Raw genomic sequence first — 10,738 nt, 5'->3', positions numbered from 1 at the left:
TTATTTATTTAATTAATAATTAAATTAAATTTTTATATTTTTATTAGGAACAGCAGCTTAATCACATATGATGACTGTTTTTTGAATGTAGACATTGTGAACAGCAGCCTAATGGACAAACCGGTTTACATGTATGTGTCACACGTACGATTAAAATATACATGTATGTGTCACACGTACATCTTCTGAAATCCCTTTTCGGGACTCGGTCTAGAGATCTCGGTATCGGCTGCACCAATTTTATTCGAACTGGTCGCAATCGAAAGGTACCGATGACATTATGTAATAAAAGTGTTTTTAGATTTTTGATTGGACTTTTAAATTCTGAGTAATTTTAATCTAAAGTTTGAAGATGTGAAAACTCGAGATAAAGCTAGTAGTAGCGTCGTGAATTTGACAGCGACATGAACATATACACGCATCAATCAAGTCAAGCGATCATGTCAAGCAGTCAAACGGTTACATTTTTATTTTATGCACTTGGCGTCGCGACGCTACCGCGTCGCTTGATTAAAGATTTTAATGAATCTATGGCTCGTAGCCCTATTCTCTCATTAGTTTAAATTTATTGAGCCTTATTACAATTTAAATTTTATATATGTATTTTATATTGATCTTTATACTTTTATATACTTATACTTATACCTATACTTATACCTATACTTGTACCTATACTTATATTGTACTTTTATGTATGTATTTTATATTAAGTTTTATGTATTTTATACGTTTATATTGAGTTTTATATATGTACTTTTTACGTTGAGTTTTATACCTCGCATTCATTGTATGCATGTATGCATGTATGTATGTATATATGTATGTATGGTATAATACTTTATTTCTGTGTTAATTACGAAAGGAATAAAAAATGACAACGATATTTTTATACTTTTATATATATATATTTTGACAAAAATTTCAATAAAATAAGCATGAAACCACGCACAAGATCTAGTTTGTGATAACTTATTAAAGTCAATAATTTATTGTCAACAACATAAATCTATAAACGTTTCTGTCATAACAATGTGACCATCTTCAGTATATAATTAATTACTATAAAATGAAATAAAACGCTATATCAATAATAATTCGCTTACATCAAACCGCAACGCTAATATATTTATTTCTTCCTGGCAACGTTATCCAAAAGTTTACCTTCGCTTTTGTCTTCATGGTTAAATTTCCTTCTGATTAATACAAAATATTTATTTGACGAAACATCGTTAGCAGACTGTATAATTAAAAATTAAATTAATATAATACTATGAAGAAAAGAAAAATTCGTTAAAAATGAATACAATTCAGAATTACCTATGTTCCGTTTAAAACATTCGTCAATTCTTAAGTGAAGCGTCAGAGAAAAATCGAACATTACAACAATAAAGTCAGAGATGTAATGACATAAATCTTATGTGTATATGAACTTGAAACCAATACAAATAATAAAAATCAAAACGAAGACTGAGAATTTGCGATAGAGTCTTGGTGTGTGTTTGTTATGATAGAAAAATACATTTGTGGTAATTTTTCAGTGTCGCTCTGCAAATTTAGACAGTGAATCTGATTCTTAATATGAATCATTTCAGAAATTGTTCTTTTAAAATATACGGGTTCACTGTCCAAAATTGCAGTGTTATCCCAATCTATGTCATGTTTACAATTTAATTAATGTTTGCTTACGACGGAATTATTATTAGATTTCTTCAAATCATCCCTGTGTTCCTTCAATCGAGTTCTAAGCCTTCTTTTCGTTTGTCCGACATAAGACATATCACAGTCCTTACAGTTAATCTTATAGACAACGTTAGTGTTATCAAACTTATTTAGTTTATCTTTTCCTATTTTAATGATTCCACCAAGATTATTATTAATCGGTTTGTAGGTGTTTAGACTAAATTCAATAAAAACTCAGTGCACTAATGATTTTCCGATCCTTATATCATTTTCAAAAGCGTATAAATTATCATATAGTATTTTCCCCAATATATAAATCGTCATGTGATAATCTTTGTATTTATTGTCGAGTTATCTGTATATAGTTTCAACGCTTATCTCTGTCGACAGCGGTATGTTCAAAACACGCTTATCCTCGGTACCGACGCGGTCAGAATTCGAGACATTGTCTACCTATCAGCTGTTTACTTCGCGTCACATATATGTATACACATACGCAACCTTTCCTTTTCACCACTAACTAATTTTGTGTCTATATTAATCCTGTAAAAGGATTTCTCATTCCGTTCAGTTGTTTCGGAGATTTTCATAAGACTGTAAAGTACCCACAATTTCGTAGGTCCAGCATCCCCTTAAGGTTATGTTAAATATTAAAAAGATCCAGACCGGCTCAAATTTTGATAAAAATACACTCAATTGATGCGTTTACGCGTAAAAATAAAGATTTGACAAGAAAAAAGTGTCGCTCTGCCCTGGAAATTGAGATATTAATCATTACTTTTAACGATTAATATCTCGGTTCATAGGACAAACGCTTTTTTCTTGTCAAATCTTTATTTTACGCAAAAACGCTTGGATTGAGCATATTTTTATCAAAATGCAGCATGTATGGAAGCTTGAAAAGGTTATGAATTCAATTTAGGCGCGAATATTTGCATTAGCTCTACGAGCTCGGTCTTTGAATCCAGAGTGGATTGAGGAGCTTGATTAGCTCTGGAAATGTTAATACCGAACGCAGATGAGATGACATGTAGCAGAAAGATACGAATTGCCGAACGATTTCCGAGGTGAAAGAGCAAACAGATGCCTCCGATTTGCATTGCCGAACGCACCTTTTCTTGCGAAACGAAGGTTATCTCTCTGTAACCGTGCCTATCTATCGCTTAACGACCAAGTTCAGTTGCTCTCGAATAAAGCTCAGAAGCACATGTCAACAATCTCGTTCTCAGTCTCTATTCATTGCAACACCTTCTGACTCCTCGGGATTTCGTGTACAATTCCGACTTCACCAGCGGACCTGGTTTCCAGTACCCATTTCCTCTCGCAATAAACACGACATTGCTGGTCCTTCGAGCCGGATAATTGGAGTTCGCGAATTTCGTTTTCAGAGGTGTTTAGTATATCGGTGCTTGCTGAGCCGCTCTCGCTTTAACGCGATTCTCTCGCATAAGACAAGCGCTACCCGCGGTGTTCGTGTTCTCTCACCGTTCGCGCGTGCGAGTTAGATTTGCCACGTGAACAATTAAGACAGTGACCGTTGTGAAGTGCGTCTACCTCAAGCTTTCGTCTCAGCATTCTCGAAAATGACCACTGTGACCGACGTCATTGCTCGACAGAACGATCTTTACGGGCTCATCTCTCGTTCTATCGACAATCTGAACAAACTCGGATCTGCACGGATTACTCGCGGCGCGGTCCAAAGTCGCTTAGGCGCGCTCAAGGCCAATTGGGAGAAATTCAATGCACATCATGACAACTTGGTTAAAGCGAAACATGCCGAGATAGAGCCGCTTCAATACGTTACCGAAAACGTGTACGCTCTCTGCGAAGAGAAGTTCCATGAAGCTCACGGATTTATGCTCGACATGCTGGACCAGTTTGATTGCAAAGCGCTACATGAGGCTACCGTTCACAACGCAACCAATTCTGCTACAGGAACGCACTCTCGACGATTACCGCGCATCGATTTACCGAAGTTTTCCGGTGACTACGCTCAGTGGAGGCACTTCCGAGATCTCTTCACGTCCATCGTCACGGAAAACAACGAACTCTCGGATGTCGAAAAGCTCCATTATTTAAAAATGAGTCTAACCGGTGAACCGGCGCAACAATTACAGAACATTCCCATCAATAGTGACAATTTTAAACGCTCGTGGGAACTTCTCGTGACTCGCTACGATAATAAACGAGTGTTGATCGACGCGCAATTAGCCGCATTATTCGCGATTCGCAAGGTGAAGACGGCAGGTGCAAAAGAAATAAAGAAACTTCTCGGCGACGTTAAAGAGGCGCTCGACGCCCTCGAAGCTCTCGAATGTCCAGTGAAGTCTTGGGACCACATCATCGTCTTCATGATCGTACGTAAGCTCGACGTCGAATCATTGAAGGAATGGGAAACAACTCTCGGTGCGAAATCAACGTCTCCGTCCTTCGGTGATCTAGAGCAGTTCCTAGTTGGACGCGTGCAAACTCTGGAATCTATCGAACGAGTCATAATGCCATTTAAACAACAAGCTGCAAATTCCACGTCGGTACGTTCGCAGTCAAATGCAAGAGCATACGCTGCTACCGCTGCCGTACAACAATGTGCTGTGTGTAGCTCGGGACATTATATCGCGTCGTACCCGAAATACCTCGAGAAGACTGTGAATCAACGACGCGAGGTTATCGTTGCAAAAAATTTGTGTTTTAATTGCCTCGAACCTCATCATCTCAAGGCATGTCGCACGACGAAACGCTGTCGATTCTGTCGCAAGCAACATCATTCATCGCTGCATGTGGCTCCCGTCGAATCCGACGTCTCGACGCCGTCCCCTACGACGGCAATCTCCGTCCCTTCGGCTACCAGTCCGACCACGGACATCTCTGGCGCATCTCAACCGAACGGACCGCTCGGCGATTCTCACGCGTGCAGTCACATTGCACAATCACGCATAATTAAACGCACTCCAGTGCTCCTCGCTACCGCTTTAGTTGCAGTCATCTCTCAATCTGGAGAACAATTCCAGCTACGGGCATTGCTCGATCAAGGATCTGAAGCTTCGTTTATCTCCGAGTCCGCCGCGCAGCTTCTCAAGTTATCGCGTAAACCCGCGTCCGTCCCGATTCTCGGAATCGGCGCGCATCGCTCCGATGTCTCAAACGGACGGGTCTCTATCGAAATTATCTCACGGATCAATTCGGCATTCTCTCTCAAGTTGGAAGCTCTCGTATTGCCGAAACTCACCGCATACTTGCCACCTACAAAGATTGCATCCACTCACTGGCCACATATCGACGGACTCCGCCTTGCGGACCCGAAGTTCGCAATGCCAAGAAAAATTGATTTAGTTCTCGGTGCAAGTGTCTACGCGCAAATTCTCGAAAGTGGCATTCGCCGCGGAAACGGCGAATCCCCGATCGCGCAGAAGACCGCTCTCGGATGGATATTATCCGGACAACTCTCCAACGACAACGATCCTCTCTCACAAACAGCAATCTACGGACTTCAGTGTTCTCTCGATTGTGAGCTTCTCGATCTGCTTCAAAGATTTTGGCAACAGGAAGAAATCGCGTTGTCGCCTACTGCTACGTGCACACCGGAAGAAGCTCAGTGCGAACATCACTTTACAACGACTCACTTTCGTGACGCGCACGGGCGATTCGTGGTACGTTTGCCGTTCCGAAAAAGTGTGAGTGATTTCGGTGACTCGCGTGCTCCAGCGTTCAGGATGCTGCACCGTATGGAATCACGCTTCGAAACGCACGCATCCCTCAAAACGGCATACACGGAATTCCTGCGTGAGTATCTTGAACTGGATCACATGCGCCTTTCAGACTCCCTAGACTCTTCGCGACGCGAATTCTTTCTGCCGCATCACGGTGTTATTAAAGACTCTAGCTCAACGACGAAACTCCGCGTTGTTTTTAAAGGCTCGCAAAAAACCAATCGCGGAATGTCGTTAAATGATTGTCTTCATATCGGACCAAAACTGCAAACGGAACTTACGGATATTATTATTCGTTGGCGTCGACATCGTTTCGTATTTGCAGCCGATATTGAGAAAATGTATCGCCAAATTCGCGTACATCAGGACGATTGGCCGTTACAACAAATTCTCTGGAGAAACTCACCTAATGAACATCCGCGCGAATACTTGTTGTGTACGGTGACATATGGTCTCGCATGCGCGCCATATCTCGCTCTTCGTTGCTTACAGCAACTCGCTCTCGAATCCGAAACCACGCGCGCCTTTGCTGCAGAGATCATTCGTTGCGACACATATGTCGACGACATTCTGTCAGGGGCAGATACAATAGCCACTGCAGAAGAAAAAATGCAGCAGCTCCAAGACACGCTCACGGCGGGCGGCTTTAAGTTAAAAAAGTGGATTGCAAATTCTCCGGATCTGCTCGCAAACATCTCAGCTCACGACCAAGAAGTGTCAGCGATTCTGCCGGTCGGCGATCCGGCTACGCATCACGCGCTCGGCGTTCAGTGGAATCGACTGAGTGACAGGTTCATGTTCTCCGCGCCGTCGCCTCCGCGAACAGTCGCAATCACGAAACGCGCAGTGCTCTCGTTTATCGCGCGCATCTTTGATCCTCTCGGATGGCTCGCGCCGATCATTATTACTGCGAAAATATTCATGCAGGAACTCTGGGCTATTCGTCTTGATTGGGATAGCGAACTTCCGGACGATCTCAAATCTCAATGGATCGACTTCCTCGAGCAATTTAAAAACTTGTCAGTTATCTCAATTCCGCCCTGGTTCGGTACGAGTTCGGATACTCTCGACGTGCAACTTCACGGATTTTCGGACGTCTCTCAACACGCCCTAGCGGCGACTGTTTATATTCGTGTTGTCTCACCCAGTGACACTCGCGTGACTCTCGTCAGTGCAAAGACAAAAGTGACTCCTCTCAAACGCGTGACAATACCTCGACTCGAGTTATCCGCGGCCGTGCTTCTCGTGAAATTAATTCGCAAGGTTCGCGACGTGCTCGACTTGAATCGCTCAATCTCTTATCTCTGGACCGATTCGACTGTCACGCTGGCCTGGATCAAGAGCCACCCATCAAGATGGAAGGAATTCGTGCAGCATCGGGTATCCTTCATACAAGAATTGTCAAACTCTAGTTGGCATCACATCGCAGGGAAAGAAAATCCTGCCGACTTGGCATCGCGAGGAGTATCTCCGCAACGACTACAGCAGGAGCGTCTCTGGTGGTCGGGACCTCAATGGCTCCAACAACCTTCAACTGAGTGGCCTGCCTCCACCCTCATGCCAAGTTCGGCCGCACAAGAAGAGGAGCGTGTACGAAGCTATGCGGTCGCCATAGTAGGCCCCGAACCAGAGATATGGGGTCTCGAAAAAAGATACTCCTCGCTGACCAAGCTACTCCGCATCACCGCATGGATTCGACGCGCAGTCGAACGTTTTCGCAAAGCTACCGCTGCACCCGCCGCTCAAGATCCTCTCACTCCGCTCGAATTGGACGCTGCGCTCGCTTTCTGGATCAGATTGACGCAAGTCACGTACTTTTCTTCGGAAATTCAACTCATCAGGACAAATAAATCGCTGCCGAAATCAAGTTCATTATTGCGCCTCATTCCGTTCATCGATACCGATGAATTGCTTCATCTCCGAGGTCGCCTGCAACATTCTCAATTGGATCGAACAGAGAAACATCCGTTAATCTTACCGCGAAACGCTCGATTGACAGAACTCATCATCGATCATCATCATCGGAAAACACTTCATGGCGGAACGCAACTCACGCTCTCATCGATACGACGACAATTCTGGATTCTCGGCGGTCGCCTTCCGATACGCTCATTCATCCGACGATGTGTAGTCTGTACACACCAACGAGCGGCGACCGGTCAACAGCTCATGGGACAGCTACCGGCATCGCGTGTAACGCCATGTCGACCGTTCTATCATACGGGAGTCGATTATGCCGGCCCGTTAACGCTCAAGACGTTCCGTGGACGCGGAGCCAAGACATACAAAGGATACTTCATTATCTTCACGTGTTTCAGCACCTCGGCAATACACCTCGAAGTGGCAACAGATTATTCTACTGAGGGCTTCATTGCCGCATACAAACGCTTCACGAGTCGCAGAGGCCTCTGTTCTACCATTACGAGCGATTGCGGCACCAATTTCGTTGGAGCAGATGCGGAGTTACAACGGCTCTTCAAGGCCTCATCTCGAGAGTGGTCTCATATAGCCGCTCATCTCGCAAACGACGGTGTTGCGTGGAGATTTAATCCACCTTCCGCCCCGCACTTTGGCGGCAAGTGGGAAGCAGGAGTGAAATCGGTCAAGTTTCACCTCCGTCGCGTCATTGGTGAGACCTTGCTCACCTACGAAGAGCTGACCACGCTCTTGGCGCAAATCGAAGCGATCCTCAATTCTCGCCCTCTAACGACTCTCTCGGACGACCCATCGGACGTCTCCGCACTCACGCCCGGACATTTCCTCGTCGGCTCAGTTCTCAATGCCGTACCTGAACCGTCTCTTCACGATCTGCCAGTAAATAGGCTATCTCGATGGCAACTCCTACGTCAGATGATCGAGTCATTTTGGCAACGATGGGCTATCGAATATCTATCACAATTCCAAGTCTCTTCAAAGTGGCATCGGGCTCACAATCTGTTCCAGATCGGAGCTCTGGTTCTCGTGAAGGACGAACAACGACCTCCTACGAAGTGGCCGCTCGCACGCATCATCGACGTACACCCTGGGTCGGACGGACTCATCCGCGTCGCCACGGTGAAGACTGCTACCTCGACGTTCAAGAGACCGATTGTAAAACTGTGCTTGCTACCGAAAGTGACGAACGAGTCCAACCAACAGTGACTGTGTTCATAATTTAAATTTCCGCTCAATTTTATTTCATTACAGTTATTTTGACAACTAATATAGTTGCCAAGGCGGGCGGTATGTTTAGACTAAATTCAATAAAAACTCAGTGCACTAATGATTTTCCGATCCTTATATCATTTTCAAAAGCGTATAAATTATCATATAGTATTTTCCCCAATATATAAATCGTCATGTGATAATCTTTGTATTTATTGTCGAGTTATCTGTATATAGTTTCAACGCTTATCTCTGTCGACAGCGGTATGTTCAAAACACGCTTATCCTCGGTACCGACGCGGTCAGAATTCGAGACATTGTCTACCTATCAGCTGTTTACTTCGCGTCACATATATGTATACACATACGCAACCTTTCCTTTTTCTCGCGAAACGAAGGTTACCTTTCTATAACCGTGCCTATCTATCGCTTAACGACCAAGTTCAGTTGCTCTCGAATAAAGCTCAGAAGCACATGTCAACAATCTCGTTCTCAGTCTCTATTCATTGCAACACCTTCTGACTCCTCGTGATTTCGTGTACAATTCCGACTTCACCAGCGGACCTGGTTTCCAGTACCCATTTCCTCTCGCAATAAACACGACAGTAGGCAATATTTATTTTTGAATTGTTAATGATATTTATGAATTTTTCTGAGACATCTTTATGATATGGAACTATAAAATAATTATTTTTTATTCTTCTAGTTCCATTGTTAACTATATTATTTCTATTGTTATTACAATATTTTAAACTATTGATTCTATTATTGATAGAAGAAATCAAAAATTCCAAAGGGTATCCATTAATTATTAAAGTTCTGATTAATTCTATGATGTTTTTGGTATGAAATTTCGGATGCGACAATAAGATTATACGATCGATTAAAGAAATTATTACGCCTTTTTTGTGACACATTGGATGATTCGAAAAAAAATTTAGATATCTTCCAGAATTCGTGGGTTTTTTGTAAATATCAAAAAGGACTCTTTCCATTTTCCACACCAACCTTAACATCTAAGAAATTTATCCAACCATCAATGCTGCATTCCAATGTAAAGTTGATTCTTTCATTATAAGAGTTAAAGGTATCAAATACTCTCTCAATATCTTTCTTAGGGATTGCTAATAATATATCATCGACGTATCTTTGGTATATCGGAATGTCTACATTTATGGTTGAAAAAATTTTCGTTTCTAAATCCTCCATAACAATACCAGCCAAAATCGGAGACAATGGGGAGCCCATTGGCATTCCAAAAATTTGTTTATAAAAATTGTTATTAAATTTAAAGTAAGTAGAATTAATAATAAGGTTCAGAGCCTTTTTAAATTCTTCCAAGGAAATAGAAGTATTTTTTGTGATGGTGTTCCATCTTCTATCTAATCTATACTTTGCATTATTAATTCGGTTGGAATGTTTGTGTACATAGCTACTACGTCAAACAAAACTAGATCGTAATTAGAATCAAATTTTTTGCCATTTAATTTTTCAACTAAATCAAAACTATTTTTAGTGTAACCTAAATTTGTGTTTGTAATGCTTTTCTCAATAATTTCTTTTAAAAAATTAGAAACCGGATACATAGGACTATTAATGCAACTTACAATAATTCTAAGCGGGAAGCCTGTTTTATGAATTTTAGTAAGCTCATAAGATCTAGGCAATACACCATCTGTTACTAAAAGTCTTCTATACGTAGGCTGATCTATAAAACCTTTTTCTCTGAATCTTATTAGTATTTCTCTTGTACAATTAGTCATTCGTTTTAACGGATCTTTATTAATTAGAATATAAGTACTAGTGTCTGAGAGCATTCAGTTCATTTTTTCATAATATTCTTTTAAATCTAAAATAACAGTTGTATTTCCTTTACCAGCTCTAGTAATCAAAAGTTCAGGGTGCTCTTTTGTAAAGGCTCTAGCAGGTTAAGAAGGGGTCAATCGGCCCCCAAACGGATTATGACCAGTATGTCACCAAAAAGTTCGTTGACCCGAAAAAAAAATTTGGAGAAATTTTTAATTCCGTACACCACCCCTTTTCGGAGATATTGCCTTATGAAGTATTTTCATATTTTATTTTTGTCACGAGACCTATCAGATACAATTTTATTTAAAAAATTTGGGCATACAAAACGTATCAAAAGGTATTTGAAAATATTTTTTGCGAGATGTTCCAACCTAACCATAATTTTTAAAAAATTCCTG

General features: G+C 41.8%; 1 protein-coding gene across 1 annotated transcript; it reads left to right on the top strand.

The window, feature by feature from the left end:
* Positions 1 to 3,263: 3,263 nt before the first annotated feature.
* LOC108775764 (uncharacterized) lies at positions 3,264 to 8,528 on the top strand. Its single transcript, XM_018542218.1, has one exon. The coding sequence runs from the start codon at positions 3,264 to 3,266 to the stop codon at positions 8,526 to 8,528; it is 5,265 nt and encodes a 1,754-aa protein (XP_018397720.1).
* Positions 8,529 to 10,738: the final 2,210 nt, after the last annotated feature.

This window comes from Cyphomyrmex costatus, unplaced genomic scaffold (assembly GCF_001594065.2).
Source record: "Cyphomyrmex costatus isolate MS0001 unplaced genomic scaffold, Ccosl1.0 scaffold313, whole genome shotgun sequence".
In the NCBI taxonomy this organism is placed as follows: domain Eukaryota; kingdom Metazoa; phylum Arthropoda; class Insecta; order Hymenoptera; family Formicidae; genus Cyphomyrmex; species Cyphomyrmex costatus.
The sequence above is the reverse complement of the archived record's forward strand: the minus strand, read 5'-3'. Positions and strand labels throughout refer to the sequence as shown.

Bases quoted from the DNA above. Each gene is read 5' to 3' on its own strand.
- LOC108775764 (XM_018542218.1), top strand. From the start codon at position 3,264: ATGACCACTGTGACCGACGTCATTGCTCGACAGAACGATCTTTACGGG.